This window comes from Arachis hypogaea, chromosome 10, assembly GCF_003086295.3.
Source record: "Arachis hypogaea cultivar Tifrunner chromosome 10, arahy.Tifrunner.gnm2.J5K5, whole genome shotgun sequence".
NCBI classification, from domain to species: Eukaryota; Viridiplantae; Streptophyta; class Magnoliopsida; order Fabales; family Fabaceae; genus Arachis; species Arachis hypogaea.
The window spans coordinates 112,701,251-112,729,230 of record NC_092045.1 but is presented as its reverse complement, the minus strand read 5'-3'; the positions used below and the strand labels follow the sequence as shown (position 1 = coordinate 112,729,230).

Below are 27,980 nucleotides of genomic sequence, written 5' to 3'. Positions count from 1 at the left end.
ACTGTATAAAAATATGTATTTACTATTATGCTACTGTGAAAAGGTTTCAATTATCCGACTATTACTAATTTAATTATTTAAACTGAATATTTTGTTAAAAAAAATATGAAGCATGAATAAATACATAATGACTAATATTTTATTATCACAATGAATGAATGTCTTTTTTTTTTTAAAGAAAATTTTGTCCAATTTTCAGGGTCTAGAAAGGGGACATGGGAGCATTTTCATTAATGTGAAACTCAGGAATCAAATAGACGTTGACGATTTAGATCAGTAATATTGAACCCAAAATCTATTCCAGTTCTCGGTGCCATTCATGTGAGAAATGAGAAATCAGTTTCTATTTGAAGATGATGAATCCTAAAATGTCTACATGGTGAGGGTGCTCATATGATGCAATCACTTTATATTTGATTATCTAAATGAAGATATTCACGTGGTTTATATTTGTCTTGGTGGTTCTCCAATCTCCAAACTCCAAGCTTTTTCTACCTTAACCACCATCTTTGGGCTGCAGATATTGGAGTCTTCAAGAATGGTGCATAACGATGGATGTATGGATTGATCGACCTCCCGATTTGAGCCCAAACACTCTGATGATATGCGGCAGTAACTGGAACATGATACATGAGCTTTAACAGCTGCAAGAAAAGACGGAAAAACAGGGTGAAAGAAAATTATGTCTGAATTTCAGTGCAATATTTCCTAGTAAAAATTGGATAAGCATAACTCTTGTGGATGCATGAATGAGATGAAAGGCAAAGTTGTTTATTATCTCCAATTAACACCCTTAAAAAGAAACAGAATGAAAACCCAAATTAATTCTTAAGAAATTCCAAATCGAAACTTTAGTCTCTAACAAATTTATATTCTCTATAAGTCCTCGAGAATTACTTCTGTTGGGCAGATTGGTTCCTCCGTCGATTTGAAGGGGGACTAATTCATCTGATTGCAATTTTTCTGAACTGTAACTGTCTTATAACAAAATTTGATACAGATTTATGTACCCAATACACATACTAGAAATTTGAATGAATGCGATGGTGGGACCAATATGTTCAACAAGAGTAATTCTCGAGGTGGGAAGCTGCCTAGATTAAGCAATGCCTTCTATCCTAAATCATAAAACATATTTATATTTAAATCTTTACACTTATGGTTCTCTTGGTCTTCCTCTAACTATGGTTTATGGAACTTCCACCTAATCCACTCCACTAGGGCCTCTATAGGTCTTTTCTCCACAAAAGTTCCAACCACTTAAGGATATGTTTTATCATCTTCCATATTGTAGGTGCTACCCCAACTCTACCCTAATAAACTGTTCCTAACCCAATCTCCTAGGTCCACACTTATTACTAGTCCATTGGAGCATTTTCATCTCGGTGATAATAATCTTATTTTCTCCAACTAACATAACTCCAAAAAGAAAAAGGGAGACCAATGCTTCTACTGTATGTAATTTAGATTAGACAGCAATGAAACACACCTGCCAGTACATGAATGTCTGTATTACATTACGCTGTGACCTGCATGTGTGGTAAAAAAATGGGAGATTCATGAGGCAAACAACATCCTCCACATAAGAGGGAAATTGTAGCAAAACAACATTAGGGAAAAACAAAAGGGAAGAGCCTGAGAAACTGACGAGAATAGTGAGAAAATCAGCAAGAATCCAAGTCCAATCTCAACATGTGATGTTAGTATATTGAGAGTAGTACTGTTTGACTCTACCCAAACACAGGGCTCTTCCAAGTACTTCCTAATCAAAAGTAACAAAACAATAAAAAAAAATTATTATTGAGGTTTTATGCACATAAATATGAATAGTCTCAAACAAAATGGTGTCCAATGCATTATGTACACTTGTGTCACTATCCAAATCCAGTGTAGGTGTTGTTTGCCTAGGAAGTGGAGATGACTTTTGACCCCCATCCACCCACGAAAAGAAAGGGGGAAAATATCCTGTTGCCCAAAATTTAATATTTGAATTATTTATTTATTTCCCATTGTGATGCTATAAACTAATGAGGATCCATTTCTTACACATTTTCTAAATTCAGCTCCTGATGACAGTTGTCGAGAAAAGCTAAGAGTTACAAAAGCATTAATGGTTACAAACTTGAAGATAATATTTCAGACTAAAAGTTGCTTACTTAGCTTAATTCTAGACAAATTATCCACATAGTTCAGCAGAGAAAGCACCAAATATATTATAAGTTATGTAAGGAATACAATGCTTGCTTTAGAGATTATAATAATGCAAGACTGAACTTCGCAAAGGTTACACTATTTTGTGAGGAGGAAGGGAACCAGATATTAGTGGCATTGAGCAATTTATGGCCTTATGCTACTGTTTGTGGGGTATCTAGCTGGAGCAAGATTCCCACATATTTAATGACACACATCAGGACAATCAAGAATTGAGGTATAGGGTTAAGACACCTTGCTTCTACCGGGTGCAAGGTGCATGAAATTTTCAGAAGGGGTATCTCTTTGAAAGATGCAGAGATTGGAGAGTGTGTGCTATTGAAGTACATTTTGTCCTTCCAAATCTTTGTAACTTTAGGATCTCTTGTCCTCCATGTCTTTTGTAATATCCTTTCTCTCCTTGTTAATGATATTTCTTCTTTATCAAAATAAATAAATAAGATTACACTATGCCACAGGCTAGGTTGTTCTCTCAATCCGTTGTACACTTAGGAAACCACATATTAAAGAATGAGATTGACAAAATAATAAGAAACAATCAGGAAGAAAAAGACTCTACAGGATAGAAGTCTTAGAGCAGTGTTAGGAAGGCAATGGAATTCTAGTACCAATAGTAAGTCTAATCTAAAATGAGACAAGTGATGGTACCAATGCTATGCTTAATGAGATAAATGCTGCATCTTTTAGCAATCTTATTTGCCTTCATGTTACTAGTATAAAACTATAAACCAATAAAAGGTTACTCACCTGTACAAGGTGGAGCGGCTGAAATTACGTCTAAGGAACTTTGCTACATGTTCAAATGCCCAACATATGATGGGGATCAAAGCAACTGTAACATAATTATGGAACGTTATACAGATGTAATTGATAGGAATGATAATGTTTACTGCCTTTCAGAAAGAAACAACAAACAATATAACAGGATTATCTGAGGACTACTAACATTTTAGACAAAGTTGTGATGTAACGAATGTAAGGGAGTAGAGGAAGTATATAAAATTCTTTGAAGCAATTATGGATTGAAAGTAAACTTGCAAGGCCTGCATATTCCATGCTCTTGGTTTCTGCAATGGCATATAATGTATAATAAATGAATCAATAAAAATCATTATAGATAGAAGAGTCAAAATATTGAAACATAATGCTAACTGCAAAAGTAAATAGAAGCTCTTACCCCATGTTGCGAGTACAATGAGAACAGAGCAGAGCAAGTAGTACCCATAAAAGAAAGTCGATAAGCCCTATGAGAAAGATAAGTAGGTACCAATGGGATGGCTGCAACAACAGCCACAACAAATACCTAAAAAATAGATATTAAGATTAAATGACAGAATTGACAACATAAGAGATTCATATCAACAAGCAAACAGTACAAGGCCCCAAAAGACCATGTATTATATAACTTCACGTATATATTCACAATTCCAATTCGTCCCCTTCCATATTCTCATATCCTCCTCTCTTTCCTCAGCAAGTGAAGACGGAAATTTGAAAAGATAGGGGTGCATTTGATTTGCATTTCTATTCTCTGTTTTCGTTTTCAGTGTTTTCTGTTTTCAGAAATTTGCAAAGACAAAAGAGAAAACAGGAGGTGAAAACAGAATTTTATTATTTTTACTGTTTTCTCTTTTTCCTTCACAAAATCCAAAAAACAAGAAAATAGTAAAAATGAAAATGCAATCCAGAAGCACCCTAGAATTCTTATGAATACCCAATTGTTAGAATGTAAACATTATATCAACCATGTAAAGGCAAAGTAAGAAATGAACCGCACAAAACGATCAGTCAAACACGGTCATGAAAACAGTTATATGAAAATGGGGTATATATTAACCAGAAACGATGCAGTCATGAATTTGTGTTCAATGTGAAAGACTGTACCCAAGCATTAACAGAAAACAGAATCATCTGTCGATCCCATTGCAGAGAAGTTGGACTGGAACCTGCAGTTGTGGATGTCCCTGAATTTCTATCAGTTGATCCTGCAGGAAAATTCAACACAGAGTAAGACTAAACAAAGCACTTGAAAAGATGATGACCGAATATGTTCTTCATTTTAGTTCTTTATTTTCAATCAGTTATACTATTAGATTCGCAGAAAGGACTAAACACCAGAGCTTCTTCTGCGGGTTGGTTCATTTGCTCCGGATGGCGATGTTGATGCTGTTGAGGTTCGTGCTGGCTGGGATGAACCAGAAGCTGACATTGGTTCCACAACCAGATCATGATCCTGTTCAGCATTCAGCACTCACAATCAACTAACAAATGTAGTGGAAATGGGACAATTCTTGTTACATGAAGATAGTCCATGCAGCTTGTTAATTTATTAATTCACAAATACCATTAGTTAAAAACTTAGAAGAATCAATTTACCAATTCCTTAAAAATAAATAAGTATACACCACGTTCCAAGATATGAAAATTGTATATATTTGACTACACTGTAGCACACAAAAACAACAAAAGTAAAGAAATCACAAATGAGAAGTTATAAGCAAAACAATGAAATCCCTATAATAGATACTAATTTACAACTACATAAATAACCCAACAGCAACAATCAATTGAACTAATCAAAATCAGAAACAAATTCTTCTACACACAACATCAAAAACAACGAATTCTCCAGAAGTGTTAGTAAAAGAAAAAAAAAGGACTTCCAATAAATAATTGTGAGTTGATAGAGGGAAGAAGTAAGAAGGAGAAGAATACAAGGTAGCGCTGGTAGAACTTGCGCTTGTAATGCGAAACGACGTCGTTTCGAGAGGCCATGTGAGGAGGGATGAGGACATTGGACCAGTAATCTTGCCATCTGGGGTCGTTGTCGTAGTCGTATGAATCCGCCGCTATTCGCTTAATCTTCTGTGGATCTTCTCTCTCTTCACCCATATTTTCCACTCTTCTTCTTCTTCTTCTTCCTCTTCCCGATTATATAGTATTAGGAGGTGCACGTCACTATGACCTTAAACGCAGTCTACCAGGTGTCGTTTACTACTTGGTCAACAAATAATTTCCCTCTTTTTTGTTAGTGCACATGGGATAAAAGAATACAACATTTCATTTGTAACATTACTATGAAAATTTTTCATTCTCACCTAGAGTTTTGGTTCGAATTTCACTCTTAATTTAAAAAAAAAAAACATTACTACGAGAATACAAAATAATAAAGGTAATTTTTCTCTTCCCAAGGTTGGTAATTTTTTTTTCTAATCTATTTTTTTTTCTAAATTTGGATTAGAAAATATTTGCTTTCGTATATTTGCCTTTGTTTCCCGTCTTTATAATTTTGTCTTAGACAGAAATTGTAATGCATTCTAAAAATGGAGATAAAAACTATTTGTATTTGTTTCTCAACCTTCATCTTTAGAGAAATAAAATCCAAGTGCAATTTTAGTATCAATAGTTGTTTAGATGAACACAATAGAAATGAGATGATATTATTAATTTCACTTATAACTAATTGATACAACTAACTAACTAACTTGGTGATTTAAGTTAAAGTAACTAACAGGAACTAACTATTTATTGCTCACGCATATTGTCTAGTAATAATTGAGGACAATGATAGACGATAGAAATATGCTACGTGTACACAAAATCAACCACCAAATCAGTAAATAATAAGTAATGCCAAATTCAATGGCTGATGTACAAAAGTATCTTTAGTCACTTTTGGGGTAAATGCTGTAAAATTATACACTGTTAAAGACGTTTTAGTAAAATGAAGTGTTCCTAAATCCTAGCCCATACAAAGCTTGAATAAAAGTGAGAACTAATGCTTTGGATGTATAGCATACCAAGCTTGAATAAAAGTCAGAACTAATGCTAGTAATGCAGCAAGAAAGGCAAGCAGAGACCATGGGGTATTGAAGTAAGTACTGCGTGCTTCAGCGAGCCATTTATTCCATCTTTTTCTATAATGCTTTTGAATTTGAAACTTGACTTGGATATACTTTTTGCTATAGGCCACAGCATCAGTTCTGATATAATGAAACAATTTAGTTGGCAAGTCATGGCCCAATTCATTGAAGAACTTCGCCAATTCTTCGTCGCTCCCTAGCAAGTTCTGGAACACACCAGCTAATCTGAGCTCTTTTACATCTTCGGCATCATCAATCAAAGAATCCATGAATGAAAAGAATGAGCTACATCCGAAATTGTTATTAAAATCTGGACACATCTCATATGCAATCATGTTCCGGAAATAATAAGGCGAGTTATCATTGAACAAGAACATAGGAAGTCTTAATTCTCCACCAAACCATTTGGAGGTGAAAGAGATGTTATCCCATTTTAACACATTTGACTTGTTTGGCTTAACTCGAATCCCTGCCGACTTAAGATCTCGAATGTTCTTGTACCTTTCCCAAAAACGTGATGCATCTCTGTCCACCGGAGGTGCATCTAGATCTTCGGGCGGGAGAGAGACCTGAATATCTTCATCATCAACTTTATTATCATCTTGCTTCATGACATACTTCCCATTCTCTGCATCAACGAAATTCGAGCGATAATAATCAAGTATATGAGTTGGATTCTGCTTGAGTTTGATTGCGTGCATTCCAAGTTGCTTAGCATTTCCACCAGACAAAAAATTGTGCATTAGAAACCCCAAATCAGCACCCTTTTTCTTGCTTAGTAACTCCAGCAATTCCATTGGAAGTTGATTTTCGAGCAACATAATATCTCTGTAAGTATACATCAACTGATCAAGCTTTAGCCTTAGTTTTTCCGGCCGGTGATCTTCGACCTTGTCCATGTAATAGAGCAAAGAACATCCGTCCACAAACAACATCCAAATAAGTTCCTTGTCAACATAGCATTCGATCACATCCACGCTAAACAACAACTTCAATCTCCCAATGTTATCTTGAATAATTTTATACAAAAGCTTGGCTGCTGCTTCCTTATTAGTGCTTCCATTAGTTTCCTCACTGTACTCATCTATATAGAGGGATGTCCATTGAAGTTTGAATTGTTGGCCTTGCTTCAAATCATCATTCTGGTAATGAATGGGACCAAATGATATCATTTTGGGTATGCAGTACTTAGCAAAATCAGGATTTTGACGCAAAAAGGTAGGAACTCTTTGGATCTTGGTCTTGGAACTGGAAATTTGATTATGAACTTCAAATGTTTGATGTAGGAGCTGGGTAAGCCTTTCATCCACAGGGGTATGTAATATCTCAGCCATTGTTGAAGTTGCTTTCCTTTGCTCTCTCTAATTTCTTTTTCTTTTTCTTGTTTACTAAGAAATTTCCCAGCCCCTAGAATCATTGTACCACCAAAATAAACTTAATGGCATCCGAAAAACATGAATATCAATCAAGATTAATAAAATTATTAATTAATTTATCCATATATATATATATATGCTATAACCTCCAACTGCTCATGGCCAACTAACTTAACCTTTGTGTTTTCTAACCAAAGACAGTATATCAGTTCATTTTTAACCAAAAGTTAACACTTATCTGTTTCTATGTTGTGTATTATGTTATCTACTTTTTTTACTAGCCAAACATTGCCTGTACATATTTCTTCAAACTCACATATATAGTGCTTCATTATTAAAAATTTCTTAAATATAATCATTTCTAAATAATATATAAGTGAAAATTTTTCATAAAGTATGCTAAAAATTTAAAAGAATTGACTAATAATAATCATGGGACTTATTTGTTTATATTTCTAGATATAATAAATACATGATAACTTACCCTTTATCCAATAATCATGGGATTTATTTGTTTATATTTCTAGATTATCATGTGTTTTTTAAGAGATTGATTGCAGTTATCTTTATATAAAATTAATAATTAATTTAGTCAAACATATCAAATGATCTCATAATTTTTAATTAACAACTCTACGTAAAAATAACTACACGTGAGTTTCCACTAAATTACGTGCAGCATATGAATGCAGTGACAGAAATGAAGAACTCACCTGTATGACTCTAGTGGTATAAACTTAACGCACTCCACCAAGGTGAGAATCCTTCACATCCAAGGATGCGTTTAAATCTGATCTGTCTCGAATCATATTCTCAAGTTACCAGTGAAATAAAAAGGCCAAGCTAAGAAGGTGGTGTTGAGAACTTACCTGGTGAAAGCGCAACTACGAAGAAAATCAGGGTTGGAAACGGAAAAGAGGATAGCTGGAGAAATTAAACACTATAACTAGGAATTCTATGCGAAAGAGAATTTGAGTAATATTTTAATCTAAAGAAACAAATAATGAAGTGGACAATCGGTAAGAGTAGGAAAGAAAGATAAAAGGAAAAAACGGTCGCATGCGAAAAGCGAATTGAGGAAGCTCAATGCTGCAAATGCAAATCTTCCTGCGCAAAAAATTTGAGTGACATCTTAAATTGATTTTTAAAAAATAAATTAGTCTTTCAAATCTTACAAAAAGTAACTTCGTAATGGTAAGTATATTAAATCGTCTCAAATTTGAAAATACAAATAATTAAGTTATTGTTTTATTTTATTATGAATTAATATGTTTATGCTAAAAAAAATTGCTCAATTTATCGCATATACACTAGGCAAAATGCAGGTTGTACCTCATTCTGCGTACCTATAAAATATGGTGGAGGTGTATTCGACTTCACGTGAAGTTGATACTTGAAAGTCGTTAAATGATTTGACTGATTTGACTAAATTTTTATCTAACGGTTATCAGATATCAACTTCACGTAAAGTCGACTTCACCCGAGTTTTCACCTATAAAATATAGGTTGCGTTTTTTTTTTTGGAAAATAAAAGCTCAACACAATAAAATGGAGCGTATAGAATTAGACAGCAACTCTAATTAAAACTAACCACACATCTGAACAACAAATAGTCTCCATGTCATTTTTAACATAGCTATCAATAACAAAAGAGATCAACACATATTCACTCGTTAATGCTAGTCGCAGTCATGTTGATGATTTCTTCAACATCTTTGCTTTTATTCGAAAAAATCCTTATGTTTCTTTCCATCCAAATGTTTCATACGATAGCACAAAAGCATCTTATCATATGCTTGTGATCCTCCTTCCTTCCCGATTCCTCTGTCCAACTTAAAAAGTGCTCTTTCATTGAACCGAATACGATCATTGATGGCCAAAACCTGACATCCAAGCACTCCAAACCTACCAAGTAAATGCACAGTCTAAAAACAAGTGATGTACAAATTCCATATCATTATTACACAAAATACAGACATTATCTTTCGGTCTGACAATTCCAAATCGGCTTAGCCTTTCCTTTGTATTCACCTGTCTATCAAAACAAACCAAGTAAACAGCTCCACTCTTAGTGGAACCAAACATTTCCAAATGATTCTAGTGAAGCTAGTTACCTCCTCCGGAATCAATTCTTCTTGCATCGCTTGCACAAATGAGTCAATTGAAAAAATACCTTGCCTATCGTATTTTCACACCACTCTATCCTCCCGGTTACGTACTAATCTTACAGGTCTTAGAGCCTCATTTAATTGACTCATGAGTTCTAACTCCCATTGGAAGAGCTCTCGCCTCCATTGAAAGTTTCATACCCAGTTTAGCCCATTCCAAAACCCGCAATTCCTAACGACAGATCCACATTGATTTGAAATAGAGAAAAGTATCGGAACCGATCCTTTAGAGATCCACAGAGTAACCATACATCCTCCCAAAACCTAGTCCGTCGCCCATCTCCAATCTCCATTGACAACCCTATAACCAGCTTATCCCTTATACGTCCATTCGTGATCTGTATCTGGTATATATTCTTCCACAGGCCTTCTTTAGTAGGTAGCACTTGAATTGACAGTAGCTCATTGAGATTTAGATTGTTACACGAACATACAATTTTATTCTACAATGAACACTTTGATATTCTTTAACAAATCGCCACCACCATTTAAACAGAAAGACTGCACTCTTCATTGTGTTTTTCTTTGTCAATATTATTGAGTTACACCATTTTTTTTTATTTATAACTTAATTTCTAGCATATTTTTTTATAAGATTAAAATAACGTAACGTTAGCCTATTTAATCAAAATACTGATCAATATTATTATAATTATATATAAATTTAGTAATAATTATTTATTATAATAATAATAATAATATAATGTACATAATTATTATTATTTTTATATTTTATTATATAATATAAAATATTTAATTTTTTACAAAATTATTTAATTTAAATTTTGTATTTTCATGATTATTAATATGATAAATTTTACTTATTTTTAATATTTTATTATTAATCATAATATATAAAAAAAATTATAAATGTATTTATAATAAGTTAAAACATTGTATATTATACGATAAAACATTAACAAAAAAATTCTTACAATAATAATAAACATATTATTATTGTTATTGAGTCAACCAAATAATTATACTAATATATATATATATATAATTATAATAATTATAATAATTATAGATTGATATTTGGTAAAATAAATTAAAATATATGCTATTTTAATATTTTAAAAAGTTAAAATAAGTATTAAAATTAAAATTGAGTAGATTTAATTTAATTTTAAAAATTAGTTTATGAATTTAATACCAAATTAAAATTAGTATTGAGTGAATTTAAATCAACTAAAAAAATTAGTTTATAAAATAAAAAATATTTTATATTTATAAACTATTTAAAAAAATTTATCATTAAAAGAAATAAAATTTATAATAAAAAGTAATATTTTATAAATAAAAGAGAAGAGAATATTATTTTCTCTTTTTATAAAGTATAAAGCAAAAGCCTTATATTAGGGCTTTTTGGAGCTTTTTATTAATATATTGCAATCAGACACATCAAAGTAAAAGCAATAAAATTACTTCTTATTTGTTCTCTGTTAAGTCTTAATCTTATCACAACATTGTAAAATAAAAAAATAGTAAAACATAATTTATTTAATCGTATAAGAAACTTCATGATAGTTTCCTACTTTTTACTTCTTGTTTGTTCTTTCTTAAGTCTTAATCTTATCACAACATTGTAAAATAAAAAAAAAAGTAAAAAATAATTTATTCAATTGTATAAGATACTTCATGATAGTTTCCTGCTTTTTATGTTGTCGGAATGGGTGCACTTTAATTCTTTAAGAAAGGCCAAGGTATCTATGACTAAGGTATACTTGCCCTTCCTCTGTTTAAACGGCAAGTCATCACTGCATCTAAGCTGAGTTTAACATCTAAGGATGCTTTCTCTTATTGGACAGTTAATTTGCAACCAATAATTCATCTAGAGGGAAGCACACTTTTGTAGAGGTAAGTATATATATGCTGCCATTATTCTTTTTTCAGTTTTGGATATATCATCAGTATTCAGTCGTGAGAGTTAATCGAACTATATATAACAACGAACGGGAGTCGTTTAATATTTCGTTCGAGTGGGATGACGGACATGCAGCATTGCACCACATTAGATAGTATTATTATTGTTGTTGTTATTTAGTTGGTATTCTTATTTACAGTAGTTCCATCATATATGTGTGATCTTGTAACATATGATACATAATTTTAATACATAAATCTATTTATTTAGTCTCTTCTCTTGAATTCTAATATTATATGAGAATTATAATTTTTTTCCAGAGTATATATTATCTTTTTTTTCATAAAAATGATCGTATTTTTCTTTCACAAATATTTTTTTTATTCCTGTGTATAGTAAAAAATAGTTGCTTAGAACGAATTTTTTTTTTAGACTTAATTGAATTGATAAAGTTTTTTGAAGAGATATTCGTAATTTTAGATAGTATTTAAAAAGAAGATAAAGATATAAAGATAAATATTAAACTAAATCTCTATATTATATTTTATGTAAAGTGTATACCATCGAATTATGTCTTAAAGTTTTGTTTGTTTTAAAATAAAAATAGAAATTTAAATAAGTGAAATAACTAAAGTATCCTCGTTAAAATACTTGGCCATATTCCTACTTCCCTGGTTCTCTCTCCGTATCGAGTTACAGTTCTGCGTTGCCGTCGTGTTCGGATCCACTATACCGCCTTTATTTTCTCCCATGTTTACCGCACCATCTGTTTTATGTTGCCTCAATCTCTCCCACTATTTTTCTCTATTCTATTCTGAGTTTGAAATTCTTGAGATTATTAAATCTGATTTTGATATATGTTGATAATGAAATTGTTGTTGTTCGTGGTGATGAGGTGAAGGATGGGGTTGAAAATAAGAGGTGAGACTGTGAAAGTGTTGACCGTGGAAGAATTGTGAATAGTAGACTTAAAATATTAAATTTTAAATGAGGGTATTTAAAAAAAAATTATTAAAGTTTCAGTATCTCTAAACATTTTAGTTTATTGTATTTTTATTTTTTGAAGGTATTAAAAAGATTAAAATTTTGTATCTCAAATAAAAATTTTAGTTTTAATCTCTAGTTATAAATACAACACTTAATCTCATCCTTTAGTTTCAGTCTCAGTATTTCATATCAAATATAGCATTAAAAAATATAAATTTTTTATTTTGTGTTTGATAAATTAAAAATGCTATATATTTGTGTTGTAACTTTTAAACAACAAAAATATTTTTGAAAGCATTTAATTTAAAATATAATTTTTTAAATTAATATGTACTCTTTTTTTTAATCAAAGATAAGATATTCGAATTCGTAACTTTTTAATTGAATATGAAAAGACTATATCATTTGAATTATTATTCATTGGCTAAATTAATATGTACTTATTAAAGTGAATAGATGTAATATAATTTTATATATTAATAAATTTTTAAATTTAATTCTTTTTATATTTGTTGTAATATTTTTATATTTTATTAAATATAATTATTCTGTGTACAGATTAATTTTTTAAATTTAATTTACTAAAGATAAGCACTAAATTTTTGTAAAAGTTAATTTTGATAAGCTATTTTATAAAGTAAAAATTTTATTAAACAAAACCTAAGTATGTTTCTTAAAGTAAGTTGTGTGTGTTTCGATCAGAATTTCCATATCAAGTTTCATGTCTGCTCTATTTGTAGGCACCAAATCACACTTTAAAGCAGCAGGAGGCGGTCGAATAATGAGTGGTGAGTAATTAAAATTCATATCATCTTCATTTTCACTAATTTTTCCCATAGCCATATGGATGTAATTAATTGGGTGGAAATTCAGGTATAGTCAACTTCGTATGAAATTGATAGTTGAGAACTATTAGATGATTTGACTGATTTGACTAAATTTTCATATAACAACTCTCAGTTATTAACTTCATGTGAAGTCGACCTGAATTTTCACCAATTAATTGGCTTTGTCATAAGTATCGCCTATTCCTATGAAGCCGAAGAATTTACATTTAATATCTATGATATTTTAGTATAAAATATATATTAAAATTATATAAATATTATTGATATTAAGAATATACTTTTTATATATTTTAATAATATTTTTTATTTTTAAATTAAAAATATTGTAAAATAACAAAAAATATTATTTTAATTTAATAATATTTTTTAAATATCATAACTATTATAACTACTATAGTATATTCACTCTAAAATGTATCTAATATCTATCTATTTATCTATACTACTTTACTTGTTGATAAAAACAATATTAAATAACTGAAAAATGTTATATATATGCACATAAAAAATAAATTATTATATATCTATATATAAATATATTATATATTTTTTAATTTATTTTTAATATATATTAAGATTATACAGTGATTGATTTATAATTAATGTGATGATAATAACTACATGAATTTTTTAAAATATTTAATAATTAATTTTATAAAGTATAATTTTTTATTATTTAATATTTTTTACGTGTTTTTTTTCACTTTAAAGAGTGTAGCATGAAAAAAGGCTGTTTGATCTGATAGTCAGTACTCAGTAGATATAACTGTTAATATTTTTTATAGAATAAATGGTTAAAATTATTTTTAAAAGAATATTCGTTTTTGAAATTAGTTTTTTAAAAAATTTTTTAATCAAATTTATTTTTTAAAAATTTTAAGTTAATCACATTGATTATTCTGTCACTTTCATATATTAAAATTTATTAGTGTGACATGTTAAGTGATATTCCATTAATTACAACACATATTTAATAATCATAATTAGCTATTATTATGATATATTTATACAATTAGATCAAATTAATTTTAAAATGAGAGAGATCTTGAGACATTAATTTTTTTTTAATTTTAAGTTAATTTAATATAATTTAATAATTATCATATTAATAACTATTTAAGATTGTTAGGTGTGTATTGCAATATTACATACTATATCAATAAATTTTAACACCATAAATAATGAAAATAACAAAAAAATTAATGTAAACCATTTTTAAAAGATAAATTTAATTATAATTTTTTTAAAAACTAATTTTTAATTACAAATTCAATAGCATGGTTCAAATGACAAAAGTCATTACTATTAATCTATTTACAAATGCATTAAACAAAGTTAATCTTTGTGTTACGGCATAGATGGTGTTTTTGCATAGTAATCTTAGTTGAGGTGGTGTAAGTTTTATAGGCCAAATTATAAATAATGGATAAATATTTATTTTTTGAGTAATAGATGGTAGTTATTAAATAATACGGAATAAATTAAACTGTAATCGAATTTAAAGTATAACGATCGAATTGTAGATAAATAAATATAATGATCGAATTATGTGTTGATAATTTATGAATCATAAAAATTCTAAGGTCGTGGCCTAATATTCGAAATATAACTTGTAATTACAAAATTATAATGATCATCAATGTAGTTTAACATTGATTTGTAATAAAAATAAAAATGAATTGACTGAAGAAGGAGACAACCACCGGGACATTATTGTAAAGAAGGAGAAGAGGCGGCCATTAGCGACCACTGAGTTGGCTTCCTACAAAATTTATAGTTAAAAGTGGTTGGAGGATAATTAACATGTCAAATTATCAAAAAATTATTAACTATGAATTTATAATTGTACATGAATTTACACAGTTAAAAGAGTCCAATGCATTGTGATATTAGTAGGAAAAGTTTAGGGACAGTAATTTTATTAAATTATAGTTAGTATGTAATTAACAAAAAATAAGTTATTAGATAAAATTTCATATTAATTTCACACCATTAAAATTATCATTAATGGCTATTTAATAATTATAAATCACAAAAATTGCTGATTTTCTAACAATTCTCATATTAGTATTACCGTTTTTATTGACGATGATTAATGCTTTTTAACCGTTAGAAACCACAACTCCTCCTCCCACCAATAGTGAATTTGGAATTGGACAAGAACAACTGTGTTCGTTATCAACAGAGCAAAGTACTGCTGCTCTCGAGCTCTACGGAGGGGTAGGTAGTTTGATTATTTATTAGAACCCCTTCCTCTTTGTTTTTCTTAAACTAGTAATGGTATTGATAATCATATAAATTTCTCAACCAGGTTGTAGGAATATCGAATTTGCTGAATACCAGTTTAGCGAAAGGAATTCATGGTGATGAGGCTGATTTATTAAGACGAAGAAGGGCTTTCGGTTCTAACAATTATCCTCGATGGAGACGAAAAGGTTTTCTGGTAAATTTTGCCAACCTTCAATCATTCAAGCCTTAATACTTCGTTGGTCGAGTGATGTCACAGATTTTTTTTTTGAAAAATTCTTAAACATTCTTGAAAATTATTTGGAAACAACAACAACAACAACAACAACAACAACAACAACAAAGCCTTATCCCACTAAGTGGGGTCGGCTACATGAATCAAACGACGCCATTGTGCTCTGTCATGTATCATGTCTACAGAGAGACCGTTTGCATGTAGATCTCGTTTGACCACCTCATGGATGGTCTTCTTAGGTCTTCCTCTGCCTTTCGCCCTTTGTCCATCTTCCATCTCATCCACCCTCCTGACTGGATGTTCTATCGGTCTTCTTCTCACATGTCCAAACCACCTGAGACGCGATTCAACCATCTTTTCCACAATGGGTGCTACTCCAACTCTCTCCCTTATATCTTCATTCCTTATTTTATCCAATCGCGTGTGACCACTCATCCATCTCAACATCTTCATCTCTGCCACACTCAGCTTATGTTCGTGCTCTTCTTTAGCCGCCCAACACTCCGTACCATACAGCATAGCCGGTCTTATAGCGGTGCGATAGAATTTACCTTTAAGTTTTAAAGGCACTTTTTTGTCGCATATAAAACCAGATGCACTCCGCCATTTTGACCAACCTGCTTGGATCCTATGATTTACATCATGTTCAATCTCTCCATTATCCTGTATGATGCAAGATACTTAAAACTTTTAACTTTTCGTAAGGTGTTCTCTCCAATTTTCACCTATATATTGGAGTTTTCCCTTCTCAGATTGAACTTACATTCCATATATTCCGTCTTGCTACGGCTTATGCACAGACCATACACTTCTAGAGCTTCTCTCCATAACTCCAACTTCTTATTTATGTCTTCCCTTGACTCTCCCATAAGGACGATATCATCGGCAAAAAGCATGCACCAGGGCACAGGCTCTTGGATGTGCTCTGTGAGTACTTCCAAGACTAATGTGAAAAGGTATGGACTTAAGGATGATCCCTGGTGTAATCCTATACCAATAGGGAATTCCTCTGTCACACCACCTTGAGTCTTCACACTAGTTGTGGCCCCATCATACATGTCTTTAATTGCCCGAATATATGCGATCCTTACTCTCCTCTTTTCTAAAACCTTCCATAAGACCTCCCTTGGTACCCTATCATACGCTTTTTCCAAATCAATAAACACCATGTGTAGATCCCTTTTATTACTACGATACCTCTCCATCATCCTTCTTAATAGGTATATCGCTTCAGTGGTAGATCTGTCTGGCATAAATCCAAATTGGTTCTCTGTTACTTGTGTCTCTTTTCTCAACCTCCGTTCTATCACCCTTTCCCATAACTTCATAGTATGACTCATAAGCTTAATCCCTCTATAATTTCCGCAACTTTGTATATCCCCCTTATTCTTATAGATAGGTACCAAGGTGCTCTTTCTCCACTCATCAGGCATCTTCTTTGACCTTAAAATCTCATTAAAAAGCTTGGTTAACCAGTTGATGCCTTTTCCTCCAAGACCCTTCCAAACCTCAATCGGGATATTATCAGGTCCTACTGCCCTGCCATTTTTCATCTGCTTTAGAGCCTCTTTTACCTCGAAGTCTCGAATCCTTCGATAGTAGTCAAAGTTTTGATCTTCTTCCCTTGTGCATAATCGACCAAGGCTCGGAAGAGTCTTCTGTCCCTCATTAAATAACTCGTAGAAGTAGCTTTTCCACCTTTCATTAATCTTCTCCTCTTGAGCCAACACCTCTCCATCCTTATCCTTTATGCACTTAACCTGATCCAAATCTCTCGTTCTTCTTTCCCGACTCTTTGCAATTCTATATATACATTTTTCTCCTTATTTCGTGTCCAAAGACTGGTAGAGACCCTCATATGCTCTTGTTCTTGCTTCACTTACAGCCACTTTTGTCTCTTTCTTAGCCGCCTTATATTTTTCCCAGTTATCTGCATTGCGGCATAAAGACCACTCTTTAAAGCATTCTCTTTTTATCTTTATCTTTTCTTGTATACTCGCATTCCACCACCAGGACTCCTTGTCTCTTGGTCCTATTCCTTTAGATTCACCAAAACTTTCTTTTGCTGTTCTTCTAATAACTTCTGCCATCTCCCTCCACATCTCTTCCGCGCTTCCATTCCCATCCCACCTTGCCTCTTCTCCTACCCGTCTTAGGAAGCTTCTTTGTTCCTCACCTTTCATCCGCCACCACCTCGTCCTTGGGTTCTTCGTATGATGTCTTTTCCTCAACTTTTGCTCAACGCGAAAATCCATGACGAGCACCCTATGTTGTGTTGTCAAACTCTCTCCCGGGATAATTTTACAGTTAATGCAAAATTTCCGGTCGACTCTCCTCAACAAGAAGAAGTCGATTTGAGAGCTTGTCATGCCATTCTTATAGGTTATAAGATGTTCGTCTCTCTTTTTAAAACATGTATTTGCGATGAGAAGATCAAAAGTTGAGGAAAAGTCCAAAATAGTTTTACCCTCGGCATTGATCACCCCGAAACCATGGCCTCCGTGAATACTCCCATATCCAGTCACTTCTCTCCCAACATGGCCATTTAAATCTCCTCCTAAGAAAATCTTATCTCCCAAAGATATGCCTTGAACTAAACTCTCTAGATCCTCCCAAAACCTTATCTTGTGTTGTTCGTCCGAACCCACTTGCGGTGCATAGGCGCTAATCACATGAAAAGCACCTCCCTCCACCACAAGTTTGATAGAGATGATCCGATCTCCCACCCTCTTGACATCAACTACGTCCTTCTTCCACTGCTTATCCACAATTATTCCAACTCCATTCCTATTCTTCACCTTTCCTGTATACCAAAGTTTGAAACCAGAAGAATCCAACTCCCTAGCCTTTGCACCAACCCATTTCGTTTCTTGTAGGCACATAATGTTAATCTTCCTCCTTGTCATGGTATCCACCACCTCCATGGACTTTCCTGTTAGAGTGCCTATGTTCCATGTCCCAAATCTCAGCCTTTTGTCGCTTCGACCTTTACCTTTTCCTTTGTGAACTAGCTTATTTACCCTCGTCCGTTCACGAAAACGCGAGAACCCTTGCTCATTTAACACTACATCCGGGCACCGATGCAGCGGCTCTTGCTTTGACACCGTACTCGAGCCATACGGCGCGTTACTTCCGGGTAACGACCTAGCTTTAGCGCAATAATGTCTTTGATTCATGTCATGGGGGGTTCGGCTATATTTTTACGTTGGTTGCCGAAGACCTAACACAACCCTCCTCCTTTATCCAGGCTTGGGACCGGCTATGTACCGCAAGTGTAACATAGGCGGAGTTGAAAATTATTTGGAAACACAATGAAATATTAAAAAATATCATTTTTTTATCTTTAATTTTTATTTATATGATTAATTTTTTTGTATTATTAAAATAAGTCTATATGATATATTAAAAATGACAGATTTTTTTTTGTTAAAAATCTTATAAAAAAATATTAGTAATTTTTAAATTATTTATATTTATAAAAATTAAATAAATAATATATTATTAATAAATGTGTCACGTAAGTATATTTTTAAAAAAATCATTAATAAAAATTTAATTAATCTTATAAAATTAAATATTAAAAATTGAAAAGAATATTTTTTTATTAAAAATTCTGTATTCATTTAAAAGAATTATCGGGAGTCGGAATAAATATTCAGCTAATTGTTTTTTTTTTAACCTTTTACAGATATTTGTATGGGAAGCTTGCAAAGATCCTACCTTGCTTATTTTACTGGTATCTGCAGCGATTTTATTGGCATTAGGGATAAAGTCTAAGGTGAGCGAGATTCGATGAAAAAGGGATTACGTTTGGTTTTATATAAAATAATTAGAATTGCGACAATGCTGTAGAGAATGAGAAATACTAATTTTTTTATTTTAATAATTTAATAATATATTTTATTTTATATTTTTAAATATTAATAATTAATTAATAGTTAAAAACAATAAATCTCATTTTGTATAGTATTTTATTTAACTTGTTCCTACTGTGTATGAAAAACTTCACCTTCTCTGCTCCCTCACTCTCAGTCACACCTCTTCCTTCTCTGTTCAAAAGAGATTTCTTTGTTCGATGAATTACATCGAATGCCCCGCCAATTTTGGTTGGGTAAAGGCAAATCCAAAGGGGAGGGGCTGAGAGCTATGAACTTGCCCTTGCTCGCTGAACAAGGTTGGCGCTTCATGAAGAACACCCATCCCCTGGTTTCACAATGTTTACAAAGGAAATTGCAAATCGTTCAAGTCTTAATACTTTTTTTGGTTGCATGTCACATGATTTAACATTTAAGCATCATTCGGTACCAAATATTATGACAATGTAAATTAGTGAGACATGTTAAGTAGAATAATTCATGTATCATTTCTCCTTATTAAAGTTTGCTCATTATTCTTGTATATATGATGTTTGCAATTATTCTTGAAATGAGAATGTTTTGTGCTCATTGTGCATTTGGCGCAACATTTTCTATTGCCTGCGTAATTGTCTATTAAGTTTTCGATTGGAAAGCATTTTCCTTGGAAACTTAGTTATCATCATGACTTGCTAATCTTTGTTGAAATGCATGAAATAAGCTTATGACTTTAGATACTTAAATGTTCTTAAATCTTTCATGTCTTCTATGGTAGAAACTTTATTTAACATCAAAATTTTTTAGTAGACTGATCAATGTCTTTTCTGACCTTGCTATTTGAAAAAGTATATTAATTTTGTATATTAATCTTGTATAATAGCTTTGTTAATCTCAAAATCTTTCATTTCATCTTTGCAAACTTTTTTTTAGATATTGAAGACCATGAAATTTTTTATCCAAAGCTTAAAGAGTGATTTGATAATTGACTTTTGGTGTGCACATAGAAAAAGATTCCGAACTTGGTCCTATTGTTATCTAAAATATCTGATTGTTGCATATTTTAATTGTATTCATTAATTTGTACCATCAATCAATTCTTCCCATTTTCTCTTTCTTTTTAGCAATGAAGTTCGAACCTAGGATCTCGTACATATTACCCAAATCCTTCACCACTGAACCAATCCTAGTGGCTTTGATTTTCGTCTTTCTTATTCTTTGTTTGTGAATCTAGACCTTTAGTAATCGGAAGTCGATTCGCATTAATTTGCTATTGCAGGGTGTCAAGGAAGGATGGTACGATGGGGGAAGCATAGCTTTTGCTGCTTTTATTGTCATTGTAGTTACAGGTATTTTATTTTGTCTTTGTAAAGGTGCACAATGGATATAGATTTGGTTTAGTTGTTTACACTTTTGATTCACAATTTACCATTTGATATGAAGCAGACAGTATCACAAGTTCTATCCACTTTGTCTATACTTGTTGAGGCTATTGTAATTAATAATTATAAATTTAGTTATTTTTGCTTTGTAGTACTTGTGCTTGTCAATTTGTTTCATTTGCCTTCCATTGCAGCCATGAGTGAATACAGGCAGTATGTTCAATTTCACGACACAAATGAAAAGAAGAGAAATATACACCTAGAGGTTTAACTAATTTATATGTCAAATGTGGCTTTGTTAAATTTATTATTTTTGTATTATATATATCAACAATGCTACGTGTACACTAAAATTAGCCACCAAAATCAGCCATTAGTATAAAATTCATGTTGAAATACAAATACACATTGAAAATAAATTAAACCACATGTATTTATACACAAATACATTGGTGGCTGATTTTGCTGTACAAATAGCATTTTTGTATATATATACATGCATATTCTTCCCATCATGTTTCCAACCTTTTAAACTTGTATTTGGGTTTGAGAAGGTGATTAGAGGCGGGAGAAGGGTTAAGATCTCAATTTATGATATTGTCGTTGGCGATGTTATACCCCTTAATATTGGTGACCAGGTACAACAACTCTTTTCTTTTATAATTTTTGCTTGCCAAAATGTTGATGATTGCTGGTGTGCTATTTAATTTTAGGTCCCAGCTGATGGAATTCTAATCACTCCTCACCCTCTTGCAATTGATGAATCAAGCATTCATGGGGAGAGCATAATTGTAACTATTTAAATTCAGTGCTATCTCTTGTGGATACCAAATTATTTATTTTATTCTCATTTAACCACTTTTTGGTGTTTCTTTTATCTCAAGGTTCATAAAGATTCTAGGGCCCCTTTCTTGATGTCTGGATGTAGAGTTCAAGATGGTAGTGGCACTATGCTGGTAATTATTTAGTCTTGTTCTACGAAACACATGGTCGATTTGAATAATAGATGTTCTCTTGACTTTCATTTTTTAGTTTTATTGCCATGGTTTTGATGAATACATACAGTAGTGCTAAATCACAATTTGTACAAGTTCCACAAGACTAGAAAATGCACAATTGTTGGGGAAGAACTTCCCCAACTTTATTCGTATCAAATTGTTATTTGATTTTTTATTTATTTTGTATTTATTGATCAAATGCAGTAATTTGCTATCTCTCTTTTCTGTTCTTTTAGGTAATAGGTGTTGGCATTAATACTGAGTGGGGGTTACAAATGGCTATTTCTTCAGATGACCCAATTGAAGAAACACCTTTGCAGGTCTTCTTTGCTGTGATTTCTCAGTTTCGTTTTAGAGATGATTTTTGAGTTATTTTGTTTCTTAATATTGTACATTATATATTTTCTTTCGTCTTTTCCCAATATAGGCTCGTCTAAATGGTGTAGCCACCTTTTTTGGTATTGTTGGTCTCTCTGTCACAGCTGTTATTCTGACGGTACTGCTGGCCAGGTCATTACCTATTAGTTTTATGGTTTATGGTTTTGTGGGATAAAATTATAGCTTTTATTATGCTTGCCTTCTGAAATGGTAATTTTTTAGCAGATACTTCACTGGCCATACCAGAAACTTAGATGGGAATGTTCAATTTATAGCGGGCAAGACTAGAGCTGTTGATGCTATACATGGAGCAGTTAGCATAGTAACAATTGCGGTATGTGCCTCGAATTAGTGTGATGGCCTGCTTATGGAGTTACATTTTGCGTATCTCTATATTAGTGATTCTATGCCAATGAATATTTAGGTCACCAGTATAGTGGTTGCAGTACCTGACAGCCTCCCATTAACAGTCAACTTCACGTAAGTTTACTCTCTATATTCACTATCAAAAGCTTTTTACTCAAACTTTCTTCTTTTTTTTTTCCTATTTCAAAACTTACCATTGATTGAAAAGTATATATATATTATAGATCACATCTATAATATATAATATTTATTTTAATCCGATATTGTTTATATATATATATATATATATATATATACTTTTTTTTTAAAACAAAATTATGTATAAATAATCTATATGATAATAGTTTGATTGATAGATTTGATATTTTATAGTACGTTATTGAAGGTGAAAGAGTCTATGTTTGCCTGTTTTGTTGCCATCCTTGATAGGCAATTCTATATAGTTTTAGGGATAGAGATAACTTAATAAGCAAGAAAACAAAAGCATAATGAGTACTGAGTAGGATAACACAATCAGAAAATCAAAAAATTATAACTGGGATATGGATTATTATTATAGGTAATATGGTGTTGCTAGCGTAGTTGTTAGTATCATCTGATTCTCAATACGAATGCCACGAATTGATCCAATTTGATATCTTGACGATACAGAAACAAGATTGAATTGGACGTCAATGAATCGCAAACTAATAGTTTGAATTTGTCCGATTCTGTATCATTGTTATGATTCACTGGTCTGAACGATACAAAAATAAAATAGTCTATTTTTTTTGTCTTCTTCCCCCAAGCACCCCGACAATCATTTTGTCTCGTCGTGATTGGTGGTCGCAACTGCTGCTATTGGCTGATTTGATATACTAAGGGTCTCTATACAGCACGATTCTAAGATCTTACATGCAAGCTGGGAATGATTGATATCCATTCACTAGCTTGTGGGGGAGTGTTGTAACATAAGGATTAATGAGTTGTAAAACAGTTCATACTTCACTTACATGCACCACATCCACTTGCATATACAAAGAACAAGTAAATCACAATTTAGTGAATTTACCTCATCCACTTGCACAACTAACACAATACAGTGTACCTTAAACAACTCTATGAGTTGTAATGAGCTGTTTTTGTCCCTAAATTGTGCCTATAAATAAAACTATGTATAATGTAACTTTGTATATAATTGAAAACATTTTTTTCCTTCAATAACCTACGAGCCTAGAAGAACAAGAACAAGAAGAAGCAAACATAACTATTTTAACACTAGTAGCAACCACTGATCATCCTCCAAAACTAGCCACAAGACATATACAAATATGTAATTTCGCCAAGATTGAGTTTGAAAGCTTTGAGGAAGGAGCAAAGCAAGAAGTATGGAGAAATGCAATGGAAGAAAAAATCAAGATGATTGAGAAGAATAACATATGAGAGCTGGTTGATTGCCCTCTAAATAAAGTGTCATTGAAGTCAAGGTGTATAAAACCAAGCACAACCTAAATGGAGCTATTCGCAAGCATAAGATATGGCTCGTAGCAAAAGGATATACACACATTCCTAGGATAAATTACACAGGGACATTTGCTCTGATAGCTCACCTAGATACAATGAGGCACTTATTGCACTAGCAGCAAGAAGATATATCGGCTTGATGTGAAATCGACATTTCTAATAAATGGAGACTTGAAAGAAGTATATGTAGACCAATCACAATGGTTTTTTGAAGAAGGGAACGCAAGGTGCTAAGATTGAAGAAAACACAAGGTGCTAAGATTAAGAATGCAAGGGAATGCATCCAAAATTTGCTGCAAAGATTCAAGACGAGGAATTGCAAACCAATGGCTACTCCTCTAGTTCATAACGAGAAATTAAAAAAGATGGATTTGGAGAGGTAAATGCTTCACTGTGTAGAAGTCTTATTGGAAGCCTTCTATATCTAATTGTCACACGACCAGACATTATGTACGCATTAAATTTATTGTCAATATTCATGCAAAAGCCAAGTCAGAAGCACTAGGAGGTTCTATGGCATTTTCTATAGATCTAATGAATACTCAAATCTACTTGGATACATCGGCATTGGTTAGGTAGGATCAATTGACAACATGAAGAGTACTTCTAGAAAGGTATTCATATTAGAATCCGGAGTGATCTCTTGGGCATAAAAGAAACAAGATACTGTGACTCAATCATCTGCTGAAATTGAGTATGTTGCCATAGCAAATGCTCGAAGTCAAGCAATATGGTTAAGGAAAATATTTGAAGACATGCAAGATCCAACAACTATGTTGTGCGATTGTAAATCAATAATAGCAATGGCAAACAATCCAGTTCATCAGAAGAAAACACATAACTATCAAGTATCATTTCATACTAGAAGCTATATCAAACAAGAATTAAGTATTGCAACACAAATGAGTAATTAGCTGATATTTTCACCAAGACACTACCCAAATTTGTAGAAATCTCTAGATTTCTAATGAGTTTGTTTGGAAAAAATAAATATCTAGATATTACTATAGAGAAGTCTAGAAACTAAATAAATAAATCAAGAACTAGAAATATCTAAGATATTATTTAGGAAAAATTATCTGGAAATTAATAGAACAAATGTTAGATTAGAAAAATCTAGTTAAATGAGTCATCCCATAACTCATTTGTTCAGGTTACAACAATACAAATCACTCTTGGGTCATTAAAGCATTTGCATCTCCTTGTCAATAATAGACTATATTTAATTTCTCTAATCCATTCATCAAACTATCATTACTTTTATTCTCCATCCTTGATAAATAATTCAAGTCTATAACACATTAAACCAATTTCAAACTATTTTATAAAACTAACGAGTGCCTTGATTGATAGCCTTACTAAGAGATTGTGCATGCCTCATCTTATGAGTTAGGCTCACTTAGTTTTAAGAACTGTGCATTTGGATCTATAATGTATTGTGTTTTTATTTGTATGTGCTTTTGGATCTATAGCTCTTCATGTTTCTCTCATTTGATTTCATTTATTCACTTATTTCTTAACTTTATTTTAGGTTAGCCTTCTCATTAAGGAAACTGATGGCATCTAAGATTTTGGTATGTTAGTCTTTGGGCTTCAACTGGATTTTTCCCTTTCCATTTGTGAAAATATATTAATCTAGAACATTTGCTTGTAGGTGAGGAAGCTTTTTGCTTGCGAGATGATGGGCTCTGCCACAGTTATTTGTAGTGACAAGACTGGTACATTGACTATGAATCAGGCATGTCATGCAATCTTTGAACCTTTGAATTGAGTTCTCTCTCTCTCTCTCACACACACAAATATGTTGGAGAGCACTTCCTGAAATGTTTTTCAATTTTAATGGTTGAGTATGTAGGTGCATATATGATGCCGTGGTTAACTTTGATGGTATATTAGAGCTTTGAGAGAAAAGGGGGGGGGGGGGGTTACAAAACCATGTCTCTATGGCACTGTGCCTTTTACGCAATTGTTGTTGTTGTATTTAGATGGAACATGTCAAGTTTTGGAAGGCGCTTTGACATGCTAATCTGTTTTTATTAAGGATCTCTTGTTCTACACGTTCTTTAAGAATCCTTATATTCATGTTAATAATTTTTTTCTTGTTATCTAAAAAAAAAGTAAAAATTAAATATGAAAATCTTTATAAAAAAAAATTATTCTATTACCTAACTTTTTAATAGATGATTGTGGTTGAGGCATATGCTGGTGGTAGAAAAATTGATCCTCCTAGCAACGGGTTAAGAATCTCTCCCAAGCTCCAATCGTTGCTCATTGAAGGTGTTGCACAAAACACTAATGGCAATGTTTACTTACCTGAGGTATGCTTGAATTATTTATTTAACATTTTGTTCTGCCCCCTTGCATATGGGTAAAAGTAGATGGGGTTTAACGTAAAATTCATTTTGAATAATTTTATCCTTAATAGGGTTGCACTGGTATTGAGATTTCTGGATCACCAACAGAAAAGGCAATTTTACATTGGGGAGTACAGGTCTATTCTTATTTCCTAAAGTTCATCTTTACGTTGAATGTTTATTTTTTGTTGGGGAATTTCTTTGGTGAAGAGTAAAGTTGGGTGAAGAGTAAAGTTCATCTTCACCATCGTATTACCCTTTTTGTTGGAAACTGATGTGCTTGCAAATACTCGTAAATGTTACTCAAGTAAGTAGGTATGGAAGGTTTAAGAACGTATGAGAATATTGCCGTAGGTATATTTATTTAGGAAACGAGTTCTTTATAAATGTTGAAATATGAGAAGAGATATTATTGCTAGATAATAGTAGTTAAGCAGGTACTCTACGTTTATTACTCTCCTCTCTTTATATGTTTGTTCATCTCTCTTGTAACACACAACAATTCACACGAATCAGTTATAATCTTTTTTTCTTTCGCTAATTATTCTATTATTTCCATTAAGTTACCATAAATCTTAACCATAACTTATAGGTTTATATATAGAATAAAGATGAGGTTGAGAAATAACTCCGGCAATAACTTGCAACTAATAGGGTACAACTATATCAATATTATTTTCTTTGTTTCATGCAATCTTTCAACCTAGAGCATATAACAACAATAATACTCCAAGATTATGAAAAAAATATGTTAAGTATAATGTTCTCATGGATATTTCATAAAGGCATCTGCTAGTTAATAATTCAAATTAGTAGATTATTAAAAAACAATTTATTAGAAACCATGGGATTATCTATGGGTTTAAACTCCAACTTCTTCATGAATATAACACTCGCATCTGTTGATAATGATTGAGATGAGAAACTTGCCTATCTTCATTACCTATAATGATTGCATAGCCTAAATAAGCCAACAAGCACATTTATTAGGAGCGATATGATGGTTAGATGGTCATCCTACAAGCTTGAATAATACTGCTAAACTTTCCCACAAAGCAAATTATTTAAGTCCATTATAATAAGTATGTTGTATTGTGCTAAGTAATCAAAACTTCCCTTAAGCAAAAATTCCATGTTATGAAGCCAAGCACAGAATGGCATTGAGCACACCATCAAGCATAGCATATAAAGAAGTTACTTAGCGTACAAGCAAGCAATTTCGTTTTGGTATTAAAACTGATTTAACAGATTCAGTTAGTTCCATAACATGCAAGCTGTATTGGTCTTATAACTAACTCTTAGCATATATGCTGCATATGTAACACTGAGAAGTAACAATTGAGGTT

At 32.0% G+C, this 27,980-nt stretch overlaps 3 protein-coding genes across 10 annotated transcripts in view; 1 reads left to right on the top strand and 2 right to left on the bottom strand.

Moving 5' to 3' along the window:
• Nucleotides 1-192: 192 nt before the first annotated feature.
• On the bottom strand, nucleotides 193-5,302 carry LOC112716683 (uncharacterized). 2 transcript variants are annotated; one of them, XM_072205505.1, is made up of 9 exons: nucleotides 4,927-5,302; nucleotides 4,299-4,444; nucleotides 4,096-4,196; nucleotides 3,389-3,514; nucleotides 3,158-3,278; nucleotides 2,959-3,043; nucleotides 1,649-1,762; nucleotides 1,490-1,529; nucleotides 193-644 (listed from the first exon to the last, which is right to left on the bottom strand). In XM_072205505.1, the coding sequence occupies exons 1-9, from the start codon at nucleotides 5,004-5,006 to the stop codon at nucleotides 492-494; spliced, it is 966 nt and encodes a 321-aa protein (XP_072061606.1). In that variant the 5' UTR covers nucleotides 5,007-5,302; the 3' UTR covers nucleotides 193-491. The 2 variants fall into 2 exon arrangements, with proteins under 2 accessions (XP_072061606.1, XP_025624435.1); XM_025768650.3 differs by having other exon boundaries at nucleotides 4,327-4,444.
• Nucleotides 5,303-5,803: 501 nt separating this feature from the next.
• Nucleotides 5,804-8,607, bottom strand: LOC112716681 (UPF0481 protein At3g47200). Of its 2 annotated transcripts, none has more exons than XM_025768649.3 (3): nucleotides 8,320-8,607; nucleotides 8,164-8,245; nucleotides 5,804-7,481 (listed from the first exon to the last, which is right to left on the bottom strand). In XM_025768649.3, exon 3 carries the CDS (start codon nucleotides 7,406-7,408, stop codon nucleotides 5,987-5,989), a length of 1,422 nt encoding a protein of 473 aa, XP_025624434.1. In that variant the 5' UTR covers nucleotides 7,409-7,481; nucleotides 8,164-8,245; nucleotides 8,320-8,607; the 3' UTR covers nucleotides 5,804-5,986. The 2 variants fall into 2 exon arrangements, with proteins under 2 accessions (XP_025624434.1, XP_072061605.1); XM_072205504.1 differs by having other exon boundaries at nucleotides 8,164-8,240.
• A 2,633-nt stretch (nucleotides 8,608-11,240) lies between these two features.
• LOC112716680 (calcium-transporting ATPase 8, plasma membrane-type) overlaps nucleotides 11,241-27,980 on the top strand; it is a 29,410-nt gene continuing 12,670 nt past the window's right edge. For 2 of the 6 annotated variants that reach the window (XR_011867063.1, XM_025768640.3), the window contains exons 1-18: nucleotides 11,312-11,478; nucleotides 13,213-13,260; nucleotides 15,434-15,540; nucleotides 15,632-15,763; nucleotides 19,491-19,580; nucleotides 20,933-21,002; nucleotides 21,230-21,300; nucleotides 21,590-21,673; nucleotides 21,749-21,826; nucleotides 21,920-21,991; nucleotides 22,270-22,353; nucleotides 22,461-22,543; nucleotides 22,637-22,745; nucleotides 22,836-22,891; nucleotides 25,812-25,854; nucleotides 25,935-26,018; nucleotides 26,461-26,598; nucleotides 26,706-26,771. Coding sequence is in view for 5 of the 6 variants with exons in the window: in XM_025768640.3 (XP_025624425.1) it covers nucleotides 13,254-13,260; nucleotides 15,434-15,540; nucleotides 15,632-15,763; nucleotides 19,491-19,580; nucleotides 20,933-21,002; nucleotides 21,230-21,300; nucleotides 21,590-21,673; nucleotides 21,749-21,826; nucleotides 21,920-21,991; nucleotides 22,270-22,353; nucleotides 22,461-22,543; nucleotides 22,637-22,745; nucleotides 22,836-22,891; nucleotides 25,812-25,854; nucleotides 25,935-26,018; nucleotides 26,461-26,598; nucleotides 26,706-26,771 (1,374 nt within the window). In the remaining variant the exon portion in view is untranslated. Of the gene's footprint in view, nucleotides 11,479-13,212; nucleotides 13,261-15,433; nucleotides 15,541-15,631; nucleotides 15,764-19,490; nucleotides 19,581-19,779; nucleotides 19,977-20,932; nucleotides 21,003-21,229; nucleotides 21,301-21,589; nucleotides 21,674-21,748; nucleotides 21,827-21,919; nucleotides 21,992-22,269; nucleotides 22,354-22,460; nucleotides 22,544-22,636; nucleotides 22,746-22,835; nucleotides 22,892-25,811; nucleotides 25,855-25,934; nucleotides 26,019-26,460; nucleotides 26,599-26,705; nucleotides 26,772-27,980 lie in introns of those variants that run through there. The other 4 variants (XM_072205717.1, XM_072205719.1, XM_072205718.1 and 1 more) reach the window with 4 other exon arrangements.